Source organism: Lepidochelys kempii, chromosome 8 (genome assembly GCF_965140265.1).
Source record: "Lepidochelys kempii isolate rLepKem1 chromosome 8, rLepKem1.hap2, whole genome shotgun sequence".
NCBI classification, from domain to species: Eukaryota; Metazoa; Chordata; order Testudines; family Cheloniidae; genus Lepidochelys; species Lepidochelys kempii.
Genome location: NC_133263.1, coordinates 51,537,604 through 51,557,846, shown reverse-complemented (window position 1 = coordinate 51,557,846; position 20,243 = coordinate 51,537,604). Strand labels below are relative to the sequence as shown.

The window sequence follows — 20,243 nt, the reverse complement described above, 5'->3', positions numbered from 1 at the left end:
ACTGGTGTGCACCTGTGTGTACAGTTTCTTTCAATCTGTAACAGAGAGCCATGCAGGTGGCAGCTATAGAAGGTTCCAACAGAAGCTATACAGTGAAGCAGAAAGTATAATCCCTCAAGATATTCTGTTTTTTTAATTCTAAGAATTAAAGGAAGTGACTCAATCATAGGGTTACCAACCCTACAGGATTGGCCTGGAGCCTCCAGGAATTAAAGATTAATCTTTAATTAAAGATTGTCATGTGATGAAATCTCCAGGAATACATGCAACCAAAATTGGCAACCCTAATCATCAGTCACTTGACAATGAGGATACTTTCAGGTGCTTTTCTAGCATGCAGATATTTTGCATGTCTACTCATGCTGGCTCTGTCTACCCCACTTCTCTAACAATTTCAGGGGCTTCAGACTCTTCAAAGCGGATATGAACAAAAAGTACATGCCTGCCTGTTTATTCTTTCCATACCCACTCTACATCACTATTCTGCTGTAAAAAATGATCCTCAAACAGCATATCCTGTCCAGTAATATGACAGGCTCTGCAGATCCCTTTACAATAGCTTTACTATTACAATATCTTCTGTTAGTCCCTGACCTTGCACAGTAATCCACAGTGAAATCCATAGGAGTTGAGAGTATTCAGCACTTCCCAGGATTGGGCCCTTAACAGGTTCCGAAGGGCCTTTCCCACCTGGACAGCTTGATTAAGGAAAGGATTTTACTATGCACACACATAAATCAGATCCAAAACTAGGCAAAGCTGGAGCTTGTTCTCAGTTGTAATCAGGATGCATGCCAGTGGCACATATGAGGGCAGGTCTACACTACCGCTTATGTCTCTCAAGGTGGAAACCCTCCCCCTCCCACCCCCTCGAACAACACAAGTTACTGTGACCTAAGCGCGAGACACTCTCCAACCGACATAGCTTCCGCCTCTTGCAGAGGTGGAGTAATTATGGCAACAGGAGAGCACCTTCCCATCAGCATAGGGTCTTCACCAGATGCGCTGTAGTTACACTGATGTAGCGCTTTTAGTGTAGACCTGCCCTAACTCTTGTGATTGACAAAGTTCAGCAACGAAAATCCCATGTGTTCAGATGAACATAATTACTAGTTGCTTTCTCACAGAATCAGAACCATTACTCATTTTCCCTATCATTCCCTTACAAAACTAGCTCAAGACTTCAGATATGAGAAAAATCACACTATCACTGAAAATTGTCTTATGCTGATAGAAAGTCCAGTAAAGAAAAGGACAGTCATTCTAAAAATACGGTGGTTTAACAATGTTTATTTTTATGCAACTACAGTTGCATTGACAGGAAACTCAGCACCTCAACGTTCTAGCAACACAACAGCCCAGGCTAAGGTTTTAAATTCTTAGCAACAGATGTTTGAAATCAGTAGCATTTTAGTACACCAGATTTAAACACACAGATCCCTATCTTCCTAATACAACATATGCAGAAGTTAGTTATTAAAATAGCCTTTCCTTATAGGATCAAAATTAGATGGTAAAGAAAAAGTGATTTGAAAAAGGAAAACTACAAGCCAGTAACTGGGAGATGTCCAAATCTGCCTCTGCACATCTTCACTCCTCCTTCCATTCCTGTCCAGCTCCCTTAGAGTCTATTGAGAGTGTCACTAGGTGGAGAGTGATGCACAGAAAGAATGGAGTTTGGGAAACTCTTCAGTAGTGAAAGCTTAAATCCATGTACAGTATTGAAGCATGGCTGCCAAGAGTCAACTCTTTTTAAAGAATAGTTCTAATAGAAAAAGTGACTAAAAATGGCACCTTTCCATCAGTGGAAGTGTTCACTGTGGGTATTCGGTTGTATCAACTTGCTTTAAATAATAAGTTTTTTTTATTTACTACTGTCAGCCCTTGAGAATCAACAGGCTAATGAATTGGATTATTGGCTCATGATCATCAAGAGAACTATTAACTCAGTTTCACCTTTGAGTCCTACTAAAGATTACATAGTCATAAACGTAACTGAGGGCAACATTTGGCCTATGCAATCTTTACTAAGAAAGCTGCATGAGCTAGGATACCAGTTTAATTTACAGATTTCAGACTGACGGTTAGAAAAAAATCTTTTAGCTTGTAAACAAAGTGCATTTATTAGCAGCATCATTTAAACCACAAACTTGGAAGTTCAAGTTTAGAATCATTTTTTCAGAAAATAACTTCACTTTAAATACCTCTGGGACTTGAAAGAAATGCCATGCAACTCAAGAATAGCAATCTGAAGGGGCAGCTCCATCAAGAAGTTAAGATTTGGTATGCCCTCTTAGCTTTGAAATTTCTTCTGAGTGCTAAACCCCATACTCCTGGCCTTATATGTGGAGGAATTATTTTAAAATGGGATTTCCTGGGTTATATCTATTTTCACACACACACACACACACACACACACACACACACACACACACAGAGATTATAAATATAAAATCATAGAAATGTCAAACTGGAAGGGACCTCAATAGGTCACCTAGTCCAATCCCCCTCTTGAAGCAGGATTAAATATTATCCAGAACATCCCTGACAGGTGTTTGTCTAACCTATTATTTAAAACCTCCAATGACAGAGATTCCACAACCTCCCTAAGTAATTTGTTCCAGTGCTTAACCACCCTGACAGTTCAGAAGTTTTTCCTAACAATTTATCAAAATCTCCCTTGCTGCAATTTAAGCCCATCATTTTTTGTCCTATACTCAGTGGCTAAAGAGAACAATTTATCACCCTCCTCTTTATAGCAATCTTTTAAATACTTGAAGACTTAAGTCCCCCATCAGTCTTCTCCAGACTAAACAATCCCAATTTTTTTTCAATCTTTCCTCGTAGGTCATGTTTTCTAGACCTTGAATCATTTTTGTTGCTCTCCTCTGGACTTTCTCCCATTTGTTCACATCTTTCCTGAAGTATGGTGCCCAGAACCAGACACAATACTCCAGCTAAAGCCTTATCAGTGCTGAGTAGAGTGGACAAATTACTTCTTGTGTCTTGCTTACCACACTCCTGCTAATACATCCAGAATTATTGCTTTTTTTTTTGCAACAGTATTATATTGTTGACTCATATTTAGTTTGTGATGCACTATAACCCACAAATCCTTTTCTGCGTAACTACTTTCTAGGCAGTCATTTCCGATTTTGTATTTGTGCAATTGATTATTCCTTCCAAAGTGGAGTACTTTGCACCTGTCCTTGCTGAATTTCATCCTACTTATTTCAGACCATTTTTTCCAGTTTGTCAAGATCATTTTGAATTCTAGTCATGTCCTCCAAAGTGCTTACAACTCTAACCAGCTTGGTATCATCTGCAAACATTATAAGCATACTCTCTATGCCATTATCCAAATCATTTATGAAGATATCTTGACCCCACTCAATTTGTCCTTCCAGCTTGGCTGTGAACCATTGATAACTACTCTCGGAGTATGGTTTTCCAACCAGCTGTACACCCATCTCACGGTAAGTTCGTCTCTCTAGGCTGTATTTCCCTAGTTTGCTAATGAGAAGGTCATGTGAATCAGCATCAAAGGCCTTACTCAAGTTAACATGTCACATCTATGGCTCCCCCCATCCACAAAGCTTGTTACACTGTCAAAGAAGGATATTAGGTTGGCTCTATGTGATTTGTTCTTGACAAATCCATGCTGATTGTTACTTCTCACCACATTATCTTCTAGGTACTTACTAACTGATTGATTGATTATTTGCTCCATTATCTTTCTGGGTACCAAAGTTAATCTGACTGGTCTATAATTTCCTGGGTTGTCTTTAATACCCTTTTTCATAGGTACCACATTTGCCCTTTTTCAGTCCTCTGGGATCTCTCCCATTCTCTACAAGTTCTCAAAGATAATCACTAATGGCTCAGAGTTCTCTTCAGCCAGTTCCTTAAGTATTTTAAGATGTATTTCCTCAGGCCCAGCGAACTTGAAGACATCTAACTTACCTAAGGGCTGGTCTACACGGCAGCGCTTTAACGTGGCTTGTGTGGTTGCGGCACAAAAAACTGACCTCCACGAGGGGCATGGCTCCCAGCAGTGGTGCATTGTCTACACTGGTGCTTTACAGCGCTAAAACTTGCTGCACTCAGAGGGGTGTTTTTTACGCCCCCTGAGCAAGAAAGTTGCAGTGCTGTAAATTGCCAGTGTAAACAAGCCCTCAGTAATTCTTAACTTGTTCTTTACCTATTTTAGCCTCAGATCCTTCCCTATTTACACTGATGTTTGCTAGGTTAGTTGTCTGATCACTGCTAACCTTTTGGGTGAAAAAAAAAGGCATTTAGCACTTCGGTCATTGCTACAATTTCTAAAAAAAAGAACAAGGAGTACTTGTGACACCTTAGAGACTAACAAATTTATTTGGGCATAAGCTTTCGTTGGCTAAAACCCACTTCATCGGACGCATGCAGTGGAAAATACAGTAGGAAGATATATAGATATAGGTATAGATATATATACACACACACAGAGAACATGAAAAATGGGTGTTGCCATACCAACTCTAACGAGACTAATCAATTAAGGTATGGGCTATTATCAGCAGGAGAAAAAAAACTTTTGTAGTGATAATCAGGATGGCCCATTTCAAACAGTTGACAAGAAGGTGTGAGTAACAGTAGGGGAAAAATTAGCATGGGGAAATAGGTTTTACTTTGTGGAATGATTCATCCACTCCCAGTCTTTATTCAAGCCTAATTTAATGATATCCAGTTTGCAAATTAATTACAGTTCTGTAGTTTCTCGCTGGAGTCTGTTTTTGAAGTTTTTTTGAAGGAATATTTCCAACACACCTCTGAACAGCATACTAACCCACAGAAACCTTCCTACCAACACTACAAAAAGAAGGATTCTGCGTGGACTCCTCCTGAAGGCTGAAACAACATACTGGACTTCTACATAGAGTGCTTCCGCTGACGTGCACGGACTGAAACCGTGGAAAAGCAGCATCACTTGCCCCATAACTTCAGCCGTGCAGAACACAATGCCATCCACAGCCTCAGAAACAACTCTGACATCATGAATAGGTCGGAATATGAACAAGAGGCTGCTAGGCAGCTCTCTAACATGACATTCTACAGGCCATTACCCGCTGATCCCGCTGAGAATTACCAAACGAAATTACACCATCTGCTTAAGAAACTCCCTGAAAAAGCACAAGACCAAATCTGCACAGACACACCCCTAGAATGCCGACCCGGGGTATTCTATCTGCTACCAAAGATCCATAAACCTGGAAATCCTGGACACCTCATCATCTCAGGCATTGGCACCCTGACAACAGGATTGTCTGGCTATGCAGACTCTCTCCTCAGGCCCTATGCTACCAGCACTCCTAGCTATCTTTGAGACACCACTGACTTCCTGAGGAAACTACAATCCACCTGTGATCTTCCAGAAAACACCATCCTGGCCACTATGGATGTATAAGTCCTCTACACCAACATTCCACACAAAGATGGACTACAAGCCATCAGGAACAGTATCCCTGATAATGTCACGGCACTGCTATGGGTACCTGCATGGCCCTACAGTATGCCAACATTTTTATGGCTGACTTAGAACAATGCTTCCTCAGCTCTCGTCCCCTCACGTCTCTACTCTACTTGTGCTACATTGATGACATCTTCATCATCTGGACCCATGGAAAAGAAGCTCTTGAGGAATTCCACCACGATTTCAACCATTTCCATCGCACCATCAACCTCAGCCTGGACAAGTCCACACAAGAGATCCACTTCCTGGACACTACAATGCTAATAAGCGATAGTCATCTAAACACCACCCTATACCAGAAACCTACTGACAGCTATACTTAGCTACATGCCTCCAGCTTTTATCCAAACCACATCACACGATCCATTGTCTACAGCCAAGCTTTAAGATACAACCGCATTAGCTCCAGTCCCTCAGACAGAGACAAACACCTAAAGCCTTTCTATCAAGCAGGGCTTTGGAGCAGAGCCCGGAGCAGCTCTGGAGCATAGCTCCAAAGCCTTACTATCAAGCGTTCTTAAAACTACAATACCCACCTGCTGAATTGAAGAAACAGATTGACAGAGCCAGAAGAGTACCCAGAAGTCACCTACTACAGGACAGGCCCAACAAAGAAAATAACAGAACACCACTAGCCGTCACCTTCAGCCCCCAACTAAAACCTCTCCAATGCACCATCAAGGATCTACAACCTATCCTGAAGGACGATCCCTCACCCTCACAGATCTTGGGAGACAGGCCAGTCCTCGCTTACAGACAGCCCCCCAACCTGAAGCAAATACTCACCAGCAACCACACAACAAAAACGCTAACCCAGGAACCTATCCTTGCAACAAAGCCTGTTGCCAACTCTGTTGATATATCTATTCAAGGGACACCATCTATAGGACCTAATCACATCAGACACACCATCAAGGGCTCATTCACCTGCACATCTACCAGTGTAATATATGCCATCATGTGCCAGCAATGCCCCTCTGCTATGTACATTGGCCAAACCGGACATACTCTACGCAAACGAATAAATGGACACAAATCAGACGTCAAGAATTATAACATTCAAAAACCAGTCGGAGAACACTTCAACCTCCCTGGACACTCAATTACAGACCTAAAAGTCACAATTCTTCAACAAGAAAACTTCAAAAACAGACTCCAATGAGAAACTGCAGAACTGGAATTAATTTGCAAACCGGACATCATTAAATTAGGCTTGAATAAAGACTGGGAGTGGATGAGTCATTCCACAAAGTAAAACCTATTTCCCTATGCTAATTTTTCCCCTACTGTAACTCAAAGCTTCTTGTCAACTGTTTGAAATGGGCCATCCTGATTATCACTATAATTTTTTTTTCTTCTGCTGATAATAGCCCACCTTAATTGATTAGTCTCATTAGATTTGGTATGGCAACACCCATTTTTTCATGTTCTCTGTATATATACCTCTACCCCAATATAACACGGTCCTCAGGAGCCAAAAAATCTTACCGCATTATAGGTGAAACCACATTATATAAAACTTGCTTTGTCCTCGAGCATTTCCGTTATTAATAGTCACTTCCCTCCCCATGACTGACCCCTCAGAACCGCCACCCCATCCAACCCCCAACCCCGCTACCTGTCCCCTGACTGCCCTGACCCCTATCCACACCCCCGCCCCAACAGGCCCCCCGGGACTCCCACGCCCTATCTAACACCCCTGTTCCCCGTTCGCCCCGCTCCCAGAACTTCCAAACCATCCAACTTCCCCCTGCTCCCTGTCCCCTGACTGCCCCCAAGACCCTCTGCCTCTGTCCCAGCCCGGCACACTTAACACACTGCTCAGAGCAGCGTGTCAGAAGCAGACACGCTGACCCACCGGAGCGCGCAGCCCCGCCTCCCAGAGCGCTGCTTTACGACGTTATATCCAAATTTGTGTTATACTCGGGTAGAGGTGTATATACATCTTCCTACTGTATTTTCTACTGCATGAGTCCAATGAAATGGGTTTTAGCCAACAAAAGCTTATGCCCAAATAAATTTGTTAGTCTCTAAGGTGCCACAAGTACTCCTTGTTCTTTTTGCTGATACAAACTAACATGGCTGCCTCTCTGAAACCTGCTACATTTTCTGTTATTGTCTTTCCCTCCTCACTGAGTAATGGGCCTACTCTGTGCTTGGTCTTCCTTTTGCTTCTAATGTATTTGTAAAATGTCTTTGTTACCCTTTATGTCTCTAGCTAGTTTAATCTTGTTTTGTACCTTGGCCTTTCTAATTTAGATCTGTATAGATAGATTTTTTAATGAGGAAAAAGGGTAAATAAATGCTCATACTAAGTGCTAGTTACAGAAATGTTTAGGCAACCTTAATCATAAGAAAGGACCCTGTGTATTCTGCAATTCCACAACAGCAGAATTTACCATCTTACCACAGACTCTAAATTTGCATATTGTAAATATTTAAGTTTCAGTACCTTATTGTTGAAAAAAAAAAATCTTGCAGACATGAATTGAGTGGAAACCAATGCAACTTTGTCCTTCCATGTGTACAAACATCCTGAAACAATAGCTCTTAGGCATATGAATGCTTCTATTCATCCCAATGGATAACTCTGAAGCCTAATACTGGCACATAGATTTAAAGGATAAAAACGCAAAACCATATTGTTATACCAAATGGATTGTACCTGCCTCCAACAAACAGTTTGTCCATGCTACCTAACTATACATTTTATTGACAAGTTTAAATGTTGACATTAATTATTTTACAGCTTTTTTAAAACCAGAAGTATTCAGCTGAATGTGTTTGCCCATTATTACTGGTTCCAATCCACATTAGCTTTATAATGACTGCAATAAGCCAGTAATTAACAGTAAAAAAGAAAGACACTGAGAAAAATAAGGAGCTTTTTAAATGCAGTGTCCTAAAGCTGTCAAAAACCTGTAATAGCTCCCAGAAGAGAAATTTCAAACTGCCTTAGTTCTGAGTTTTCAACATGCCATAAAGCACCATTTATCACCTCTCAGCCATACTAGCGTTTCAAAAACAGGTTTAAATGTGGCTGACGTGGATTATTTCTATGTATACAGATCTAAAAACTAATTAACAAACACATGGATGCAGCACTAGGTTCATTATTTATAAAACATCCTTGAAACAACTTTAAACCAGTTCAATTTTAACTGTTAACTAAAGTACATGTAAGTAGATTGCGTGCCCTAATCCATCATAGAAACACTGAACAGGAATTACATATAGTTATTTATATAGCACCATAAATGTGCAGGGCACTCAGTCAAAAGATAGTCTGTAAATTTTTTGGGCAGGTATACTTAGGGTGACCAGATAGCAAGTGTGAAAAATCAGGACACGGGGTGGGAGGTAATAGGCACCTATATAAGAAAGCCCCAAATATTGGGACTGTCCCTATAAAATCGGGACATCTGGTCACCCTAGGTATACTAAGTAATACAATTAAATGCATACAGACTAAACTGTTTTTTATTCAACTGGGAATAACTAAACCACTTTATTGAAAAAGGATCTAAGGGTGTAGACCCAATTAGCTAGTTCTAAATTTCTCTTGGATGGTGATTTTTAATTAAAAAGTTTTATAATTCAGAAGCAGCTTTTAAAAGTTAATACAAACATAGCTGCTTCCATGCATACTAAATACCAGACCCTGTCTCCCAAAACAGAATATGAGAGCGTCCTGACTGGGAATTGACAGAGTGTTAAAACTGCTAAATTACTGAAGTCTCTCGAATCTGAAAAGACAGAATCTAAATAATTTGGATGGAAGGATGTCAGGAATGTAGTCTGAGGAATCCAAACTGGACACACATATTGAAGGGGACTGAGGTTGAGTAAAGCTTATCAAATTACAAAGAATGGGGTGTTTTTTGGACAGTGAGTTGAGCTTTTGAAAAATCAGGATTGCACCAGATATGCCCTTCTATTGGTGGTGCCAGGAGAAATAGGGTAAATTCTAAAATCAGCTAAATTATAACTCAGAATCTTTATGCTGAGCAAAGGCATTTTGTCCTGATGAAGCAAAAGAAGGAAGCAATTCTGAAGGAAATACCATAATCACGATGATAAGAAGAGAACACTAGTTGTAGCGAAACAGAAAAAGACTATAGAATAGTCATATTTTTTTTTCTCCAGAACCAAGCAGAGCTATACTAATGCAAGACTGAGAGAGTGAGGTCTATTGAAGTGGAGCAGTTGGAAAATATCCCAACTAAACCTGCTCTGTCCTGCGCTCCAGGTAAATTAGAACAATCAAATGCATATTTTCTGAGAACTTTCTCCTGCTTCAGTGACCTTTAAGAAAATAAAAAATAATAATAAAAAAAAGCTAAGAATGGGAACAGAATGGAAAGTTCCAAAAAAGGAAAGGAGACACAAGAGTTTAACACAGCTTTACTGGTTTCTTTCCTTACCCTGTTTCTGGTTAAATTGTGACTCCTGTTGTATGAGAACATGTACAGTCCAGATGTTTGTTAACTGAAATGATATTTCTCTTTTCTGAGTTGATACATTTACTGTTCTCAGCTTTTTGTAGGTTATAAGCAATGTTCAAATTGAAAGTTAATGGCAAAAAATGTTGAGTCTAAACTCCTTTAGCTTAAGGCCTTGTCCGTGCTACAACCAGTGTGAAGGCCAGTTAATATTATGCCTGGTTCTAAACACAGTTAAATCGAGACACTGTGGCATCTAACAGTGTTTCAGCCATGCCAGAGGCTAATGACATCTCCGTGTTGCTTTCTTCTAACCAGTTCAGGACATTGTGGACAGGGATCTTTAACTGTTCCTGGGTACCAGCTGACTGGCTTGTCTATCTACCGCTCTCCCAAATATCTGTGTGGTAGTCCATCCCAATATGCCTTACCCCATACACAGCACTGCTATTCTGTGTGCAGTCCCGTGGGCATTCTATCTCCTGTTGAGGTACTAGATAGATCCAGAAGAATCCCTTCAGAGAAATTCGGAGTCCTTCCACCATTGAAGGGGGATGACTGGTGCTGTAGTTAGAATGATTTGGCCCATTTCTTCCCAGATAAATCCCACTCTGATGTGCCTTGTGATGGGTTTGGGCCCTTTGGGATGTCACCTGATTTGCTGGGATGCCATGGAGTCAGATTATTCTGCCAGCCAGGGTCTCCTTTACCTGGCCTTGCTGGGTTAGGCTCACAAGCTTTTCCAGACAAGCACATAGGCAGGACCGCACCCAGCTGCACAGAGAGACAGAGATCCACTCTAGATAGGTTCAGCCTTAGGGGCTCGCCACAACACTCTGGTGCCCACTCCCTTTAAGGGGTACAAACCCAGAGGTTTTATGAAATTTGCCCTCTCCCTCAATGAGGAGGGCGATGAGCACACCTTCTTGCCCGTACCAATTAGAAATTACATAAACTGGGTTATATTATAAACAAGAAATACATTTATTAACTATGAAAGGTGAATTTTAAGTGAATACAAGAGAGAACAGACAGAACAAAGCAGATTACTGACCAAATAAAGCAAAACGCGCAAGCTAAGCTCAATATACTTAAGAAACAGGTTACCAAATGTAAATTCTCACCCTAAATGTTATTTTAGGCAGGTTGCAAAGTTTCTGTGGTTCAGAGTTCCAGTTATATTCCTTTTCAGACTGAACCCCTGACTCAGTCTGGACTCCCCCCTTGCCTTCCCTTTAGGTGGCTTTAGCAGTCTTTCTTCTTGGGCAGACAGGCCATGGAGAGGAGTCCCCTCGTTTGCCTTCCTCCCCTTCCTTAAATAGGATTTACATAAGGCGGAAATCCTTTGTTTCCCAAACTTGACCCCCCCACCCTCCTCCAGTGGAAAGTTACAAGTCCTCCCAGGTAATGTTTAGTATCGGTGACAAGATCACCTGACTCTGTAGTATCACAGCATCCATGAGTCAATGGCAGCATAGAGTGTCTGCAGAAAGGCCAACCCTTTTCACAGGCCATTGTCCTCGCTGATGGGTCATCAGCCCTGTCTGGCTTTTCCATTGTTGTATTTGAAGTTTTAGCAGTGGGCGTCACCAAAAATAGCATAGTTGAAATACAGATACATAGTCAATATTCCTAATTTCAGATATAGAAGTAATACAGGCATACAAATTGGATAATCACATTCAGTAAATTATAACCTTTCCAGTGATATCTTACAAGACCTATCTTGCATAAAAGTACATCTCAGTTATGTCATATTCATATCATAAGCATATTTTCATAAAGAATATGGAGTGAAATGTCACATGCCTCTTCAACTCTGCATTTGAACAACATATTAGGTAGGCCTCCCCCTCTGGTTAGAAGTCATTGTGACATGACCAAGCAGAGGCTTCTCATACTCCTTTTAATAAAGGCAAGAGGTTTTTTGGGAGGTTTTCAATCCATTTCTTCAAGTCCTCCATGTTGAGAAGAGCAGCATTCTCTCACCTAATATGACTTACTGGTTATTAGTCATTAGCAGGAATGGTCACATCCAAGGAAATCATACCAAGAAGTTGGAATCCAAGCAGAGGTTAGCCAATGCCTTTTTCATCTACTAGTGATCCCCAAATGACTCCAAAGCCTGCAGCCAGATGGTTAGCATCTTAGAGCATAAAGGCCATGGATGCAACCCACAGTCATCTCTTGAACTGCCTGTTAGAAGGGTCTGAGGAAAAACACCTCCCTCAACATTGAGTACCAGTGTCTTCACTGAAAAGGGAACTGCTGTGCCTGGGAAAGGGAGAGGACACAGGTCTTGCACCATCTCTCAGACATGCAGTAAAAAGTAGCGTATCGCCTTTGCGCAGAGTGAGAATGTGGCTTGTCTGAGGATGCTGATTATGCCCCCTGTGGAAGGGGAAAGAGTTTTTTTCTGTACGTCTCATAGGCTTTCAGATCTCCGGATTCTTCCCATAACACAATCCTGGATTGTGTTCTCAAGTCAGGGGAAGATGCTTTCCTCTGTACGTAGAACTCAGAGAGCTTCCTGGAAGACAGAGGTACCAGATTGCCAAACAGTGGCCTTCCCACTGTTCTGAGCTCAATCTGTGTGGAGTTTTGGGAGGAATACAGGAGACCTGATCATTTCCTGTAATGTAGTCTCTTCAATAGCAATTGAGGAGGTCCATATCAAGATAAGAGGGCTAAGCTGCACATCTGTGCCCTTTGTGGTGTCTCTGTGCACACCCCTTCTGGTCTTAGACCTTGTGTCTTTACCTCTCCTGGGGTGGAATCCTGGGATTCTCCCATTCTTAGACCGGACCCTGGGCTACAGTACCCTGGTGGCTCAACTGTGTTTACCCAGCAGCCTTGCTGGGTTTGGCACCTGTGATTCTTTCCTTTTGGAGTCTGTGACTAGTGGTGTAGAGAGATCAGACAGCCTTCTTAACATCAAGTATTGTTTATTTTTACATAAGGAATAAAGCATTTAGGGACAAGGAGTTTAAAAACAAACATTCTACATGCAAGTCTATCTTACCTGAAGGCCTGCCAACCTGTAATGAGGGTCTAGTCAGGCCTAGCTTCTTCAAACATCCCAGCGGGTGCCTGTCTTAGTCTGGTGTCTCTGAATTGTTCCTCTCTCGAGTCCCTTTGCTCATGTCAGTTCCCAGGTTTTTGCCATGCTTGTGCAATCAGTTTGGTAGGCTCTGCAGGTCAAGCCACACTTCACAGAGCTATTGGCTCTGGTATTGTCCCATAACAATGCTCAAGGGTTTATTGAAGAATGTCTTATCTTGAGCAACTACACTCCACTATGCTCTCACCCAAGTCAGAATCTTGACTCCCAGAGCCTCCTATGTGGTATGGACTACTTGCCCAGCAGCAGCCTGAGCAGCAGCACTTCTTGTAGGGCCCCCCTTTCTGCCCCAATTGAAGATGTATGATCAGTGGTGCAGAAAAGGCCTACCAGAAAATGGACCAGGCCCACTCTGCAACTCCCCATTCACCACTCTAACCCACTGGTTCCCCCCACTATCGCAGTAATCTGCGATTGGACTTCTTGTCTCACCCTGAATTAGCAGATGACTGGAGAGGAGAGAAGAGGGACTACTAGTAAGAGGGCTTCATCAGGGCACAAAATCCTAGCAACCAGCTAGGCACTGGAGCTACCTACAGCAATGTAAACAAGGATCAGCAACCCACATTCCACATTTTGGGGATCCAGTGATATTAACCAAAAACTCATCTTGAATAGAATCCCACTGAGTTACAGCCTTACACTGAACTGGGGATACAGTCCCCATTAAATAACTTAATTCTGTCTTTTAGCTGTTTGTTTTAAAGGGATGTGACTGACTCCAATAAAAAAATGCAGTATATAAAATACAAGACCACTCCACTGTAATTAAGAGATTGTAAGTGCCCATGTCAGCAGAGTACATTCTAATAATAAAACAGAGGCTTTCGGAATACAGAGGGCTTGTCCAATGGTCTAAGATGGATCCAGATGTTATCAGGGTTTTAGCATGATAATCTGCAGGATTTTGGAAAACATTACGAGTTTTTAAAAGTAAGAGTTTAAACCCATTTTCATAGCTGCATCGGTTACTTGTGTCAGATCTGCCAGTACTAGGAAGTCAAATGAAAAACCAAGAGTGACAACAGGAGGCAAATCTCTCTCCCTTTTTCTCTTTCGCTTTAAAACCATTGTTATCAACGGGGTAGAATTAAATGAAATCTCACAGACTGGCATCAAGAAGCTTACTGACCTCAATCCCAGCTAGCTAAACCTTTACAAATGTTCTTGTTCTTGGCATCTAATATACAACATGCATGAATTTGGCTGACGTTACAAAACTGTGAATCTGGCACGATTAAATCAATCGGTACATCGTTTAAAGACAGCTTTACTTCCCTCCACACTCCAGTTTGACAGTAGCAGGTTTTATATAACAAGGTACTACAAGTCCTCAGAGTTTGCCCTCAAACAGTGCACACCATATACCCAATTCATTCCAGAGAGCTATTAGTTCCTAAAACCACCAAAAAGACATTTTAAAAAGCCTTCAAATTTTTAAGTGGGTAGAAAATTGTTTGGGCAGTCCTAACCACCACCCTATTTCAATTTAAAGAATTGCACTTAGTGGGTTCACTGTTAAGGCAAGGACAACAATGGAAAAAAGGAAACATTTCAGAAGGCCATAGTAGCATAAACTGCTCTATTTAAATGACACATCAGGGAGCACTCAATTTAACATAGATGCTATCAGCTTCCCCACATTACTAGCCACCAGTAAAATCAGTATGAAGTTACAAATAGTTTTAAATAACTAAAAATCTCTCCAAGGAGCAAGTAACTATGCTCACCTGTTAACCAGCTATAAGGAGAACAAAACAATTCACTGTTACCTGTATTCAAATCAATCTGATTACAGTCCGTCCTCCATTCATTCACTGGCTCAGTGCTGGGCTCCCCTTTTCGGGTCAATATCTTAGAAAAGCCACTTGAAAGCGTAGAGAAGATATCATGGATGAAATATCCCTGTTGCTCACAATCTACTGAGCGCACTGGTTGCAGAAATGGCTTTACACTTCTATTTCTCCAGTGTGGGGCAGGCTCAGACATAGACCTGCTGAATGGAACTCGAAATGGTATACTATCTGCCTGGCTCATCTTCCTTGCTGGGTCTTCCTGGAGATCATCAGCACCACTACTGTCCATCCTCAAAGGGCATTCAATAGGACTTAGCTGATTATGTTTCCATTTAAGACTGTGAGACAACTCTCTCTTGCTCCCCTTCCAGTGAAACCTGGGATGCGTCTGCCATCTGTATGCACCAAGTGACTTTTCTAGGTCTGAAATTGCTTGTTCATGTGTCCTCTTACTCTTCATTTGGTAGTACCATTGATATTCCTTCAAATTAGCTGCAACTTTTGTACTTCCACTCCCCTGTTCTGACAATGATCGTCTAAAGGCTGCAGCAGAGGGACGGTACTGCTTTTTAAACACACTCATTTTTCACCATTCAGCTTTCAGTTTCTTTAACTTACACTTCCTTTTGCTTTACCAGTCATACAGCTACAGTTCACATTCGTCAGTACTCAAAAGCATTTTAATGCTTGAGCTGCTTTCTTCAGTAGTGTGGCTACGAATGACAGTAGATGTTCTTCCTGATGAGCTGGAATCAATCGGGTGTCATTTAGATATAGAATTTCACACCATCACTTATTACTCCATATTTCTGCATCTCAGTAGAGTCTTCAACATACAGGAACCCTCGCCTACAGCAAATTGCTCTCCTTCTGAAGATGAATTCAGCTCTGCGAGTCAGTTGTCACTTCCTGCGCTTTCAGGTTTCTGCACCAAACTTTCAGGAAATGACTAAAAAACCACCAGTCTTGAAAACCCACAATGGGGTTCTGAGCCAATCGTAATTCACTTTTTCACTTTGCAACAACAGTGGGTTAATAAGGGAATGTGGAATTACCTTAACTTAAAGCCACACATTCATGCAGCATGAAGTCGCAGTAAAAAAATACCAACTCCCCCGCCCCCGCCCCAAAATCTAAATTAGCAGTCATCCTTCTTATGTTCAGGACCTGAGAAGTTGGGTACATTAAGTGATAGCTTAAAGCAACATTTAATGCAGAAGAGCAATTCCTGAATAAGTCTGTTCAGTGTATATTTACCATACATATCTTGTCAAACAAAGTATCTCAAAATTCCTTGAGAGAGGCAAATAGATTCATAAGAATTGGGTGCTGCAAACCTCAGACAGCAAGGCAAAAGCGATGTTATATGGATCAGTGGGAGTAAATGAAAGAAAGCTGTAATTTAAAGTAGCAATAATGTAAATATACTGAAGGGAAATATGCATAGGGGAGGAGGAAAGAAGAGAGAAGGTGGGTGGGATTTAGTCAATCATAAACCAAAGTTAAGAAAGGGAAAGTTTTGAGGCAAGCTCTTGTGGCAAATGGAATATGCTTCTCCCCCGCCCCCCCCCTTAATAGGGAGTAGAGTTTTGCTTTTATAAATCTAATTGGAATAAGTGGATTGGAAAAAATATTCCTATCTGTTTAACCAAAGAATTTTTTTTGCCCTCTCTACAGTTTAAGAAACAGCTGACTATTTTAAATTTGTTAGAGAAAATATCTGCTGCTGAACTCCTATCTCCTATGCCAAGTTTCAGACCAGAGCAAGATTTTTTAAAAAATAGTCTATTCATAAACCCTTGAAAATAGGAGGTTTATAATGGAAATATTGACAGGCGCTTGACTAATGTTACAACAGCGACAATCAAAAATACTTTTCTGGTAATATAAAAGGATAATCTGGCTTGGCAGACCAATAAAATTGTCCGTCCCACTACAGAACCTTTGCTTTGAGCTAGAGCTCTTTCATCAGCCAATGTACATCCCTGATAACTACAGCAGGCAAACATTGTGAATTGCTCCCGCAATTCCATTCTGAATCAACATGGAATGGGTCTGTAAAGATATCCAACTCACCACGACCAATGTCCTTTAAAAAAAATCTTGTGTTTTTTGGCATGTAAGATATAGAAAGATAGCGGCTGTGTTTACTTTAAAGTGGCCAAGTTTATGAGTAATAAAGAAAATCTGAAAAATAATCCTTGGATACAGAATACGGATTGAAAAATGTATTATGTTGAGTCCTGTGTTTTGTAAAAACCACGTTACTCTCTGGAACAGATGAGTAAATTAATTCACTATGAAAGAAACAAGCCAATGGGCAAGAGCGTCACAGACACTGCCAAGGAGACAAGATACATCTAATGCATACGTGCCTACAATCAAGCACTGGCCAGAGGCTCAGGCTCTTGGGGGATTTCTCAGGTCATCTCCAAAATCTCAGTACTCCTGATGATGCAGTGGCTGTGGGTACACTCCAAGAGCTGCAAGCACTGCAACTACTCAAGCGATATTGAATAGACTTGGAGAGAAAGCTGGATCATGCCCAGGCAGGCCAGAAAAGGGAGTTCATGGGCTTCAAAGTTGTCCAGATTCATTTATAAGCAAGGAATATTTTACAAACAAGTTTGCATTCAACATTTCCCATCTCTATCCTCATCCCCTTAGGAGACAGGAAAACCAGAGGACCACGAGTAAGTCAGAAGACAAGAAAGTCTCCTGCTTTCCGGTTTCTTACTGTATGGTTCAACACCTTCATTGAGAGACCAGAAAAACAGCAAATGGAAGAAAGTTCTAGGATTCAGAGAATTTCACCCCCCTATTCTCCAGTATGATTTTAAATAATCAAATAAAAGCTTTGTGTTGTCAGAAAAAGCTCCCATCGGCAGATCATACTCAGAGTGCATGATACTATTTGTATCTGGGCATTTCTAGTTCACCAGTCACTGTGCCGGCTGACTTGGTCTCACAGGGCTTGGGCTAAAGGGCTGTTTAATTGCCGTGTAGATGTTCAAGCTCAGACTGGAGCAGAGGCTGTGGGACCCCACAAGTGGAGAGGATCTCAGAGCCCAGGCTCCAATCAGAGCATCTACACTGCAATTAAACTGCCCCATAGCCCAAGCCCAAATCAGCTTACACGGGCCAGCCATGGGTCTTTAATTGCAGTATGTAGACATATTCTGAATATCTAGGCACCAACATTTGTGTTCCCAGTACCTTCCAAATGTTGCTTTTCCCAGATCAATCGTTTCCTGGGTTGAACATTCACCATACACACAAACTGAAGTATACCATAAACAGAAATGTCTTGCAGGTATATGGCAAGGAAAAAAACAGAGCAGCTATTTGGACATTTTCCTTCATTTGTAACTTTGTAATTTCTTCAGAAAAACGCACCTGATGAACTAGATCCTCGACTACACCATAGCTCTGCTCAGTGCAGCTGACAGAGAGAGAGAGAGACAGAGACAGAGAGAGAGAGAGTGTAAAGAGAGCTATATATAGACTTAGAGTTTGGTTTATGTGTTATTATTTTGACAAAAACTATCAATGTTTAAGATTTTTTTTATTTTTACTGATTCACATTTTCACAGTTGAAGAAATTATGGAGGTCAGACAATAATTATTTAATGACTGTAGATGCAGAGATCCAAAAAGTTAAAATTTTATAATTGTTAAAACACAAATTGTCAGCATCACACATCACAACATACCAAGCAAATATCCTTAAATCAAACTCTAATAAGTTCTCAAGCAGCATTTTTCTTACTTTATCTACCTGTAAATTCCAATTATTATTGGTGGAAATATTTTTTCATTGGTTTGTGTGTATGTTCAGAGTGAAATCAGTGTTTACTGACCTGAACTGATAAAAACCTAATGCTTCCAAGTCTAGCTATATACCACCTTCACTCTTCCCTAATCCCAGGGGCTGCTGAGGAGCCAGTTCAGTCCATGCCATGGTTCACAGCAGCTTCAGGCTTTCTTAAACTATGTAGACTTGTAGTGATTTTCAAGGAGACATGACTGGAACATGCTGAAGGAATCTTCAGCCGTCTAGTTAGGGCAGTTTTACAACCCCTTTGCACTGCCAAAGCTACAGAATCTGGTCCAGTGTCTGATTGACGGGAGGACGTTTTATTTTCCCCTTTCCAAAGCCACATATTGTGATTTAGTGTGTTTAGTGGTTATAGCAGGACAGGCAAAAGAAATTTGCCTTACCCTTGAGTAGACAAGTTAGAGGAGTTTAAATAATGTGTCATAACATACATAATGTATTCTATGTTTATTTCAATCAAAAGGGGAAGAGCTCTCCACATTTCACAACAGATTATTAAAGATCTCACAGGTCACCTGTAAGGTGAGCCCGCTTTGCCTTAAGAGTGACACCACTAAAAGTTTAGCAAGGAAGTGTGTGCAACATGGATTATTGATGGAAAAGTAAATTAACCTGCCCTTGTCAAAACTTAGTGTCATATTTGTGACAGCAATTAAGGCAAGTGTGATTTTTTAAAAAATCCAGCTAAGACCTCTTTCTCCTTCCATGACTGGTTAATTTTCAGATTCTTGAGGAGATTTCACTCTGTCAGCTCTTCTCATGTCACACAATTTTGCTATTCTGATCAGGGGATGCAGAAGTTTAAAAAAATATTTCATTCTGGCTAGGGAACTGGACATTTCTGTATTTTTAAAGCAAAAACAATTTTTATCTTTTTTTGGATTGGTAAAACCATTCCGTCTTATTTTTTTCCCCCACCATAAAGCAGCAAAGAATAGCACAACCCCAATTTTTCCTCCCTTTTTCAGTTTCCTTCTAAGAAGAGGGTAGGTCCAGCCAAAAGGAGCTTAGAGCCACAAACAACTCATTCTGATCAAGGACAGAGAATCACGTACGGTCAGTCAGAAGAGTCATGGAACTCCAGCAACCCAGAAGTACAGTACTTACAGCAGTGTTTCTCAATATTCTTCTGATGGAGCTCCCCTTTCTAATGAGCTGGCAGATGACTCGCACACCCGCTTCCACCTATGTCTACTCATGCCTTATTCGGAACACTTTCCTCTTTCTTTGCAGTCCATTTACTCTCTCATTCTTAAGTGCCTTGGACCTTTCTCTTCTCTAATTTTTTCTTTGCCAATTCTAACCATTCCTCAGTTTTGCAGTTCTCCCGTCCTGTTCCCACTTCAGCAGGAAGCTATATGCTGCTTAGAGTGGAGGCATCTGCTGGTGGTTCCACATGTCCAGGTTAGTTATGCTCTTGCTATTTAGCTTATCACAGGAGCAGTGAAAAGTGAGGTCTGAACCACTGGCTGCTGCCTGCACCAAGAGCCCTGTGGCTAGCTTCATTATGAACGATAGTGGAAACAGGGAAGGAAGG

The 20,243-nt window shown here is 41.2% G+C and overlaps 1 protein-coding gene across 5 annotated transcripts in view; it reads right to left on the bottom strand.

The window, feature by feature from the left end:
- The window catches only part of RASAL2 (RAS protein activator like 2), a 269,432-nt gene that overhangs the window by 169,295 nt on the left and 79,894 nt on the right, over positions 1–20,243 (bottom strand). The window contains exon 1 of one of the 5 annotated variants that reach the window (XM_073356486.1): positions 14,845–15,759. The exons of the other annotated variants lie outside the window; for them this stretch is intronic. Coding sequence (XP_073212587.1) covers positions 14,845–15,451 — 607 coding nt within the window. The 5' untranslated portion in view covers positions 15,452–15,759. Of the gene's footprint in view, positions 1–14,844; positions 15,760–20,243 lie in introns of those variants that run through there. 5 annotated transcript variants of the gene reach the window in all.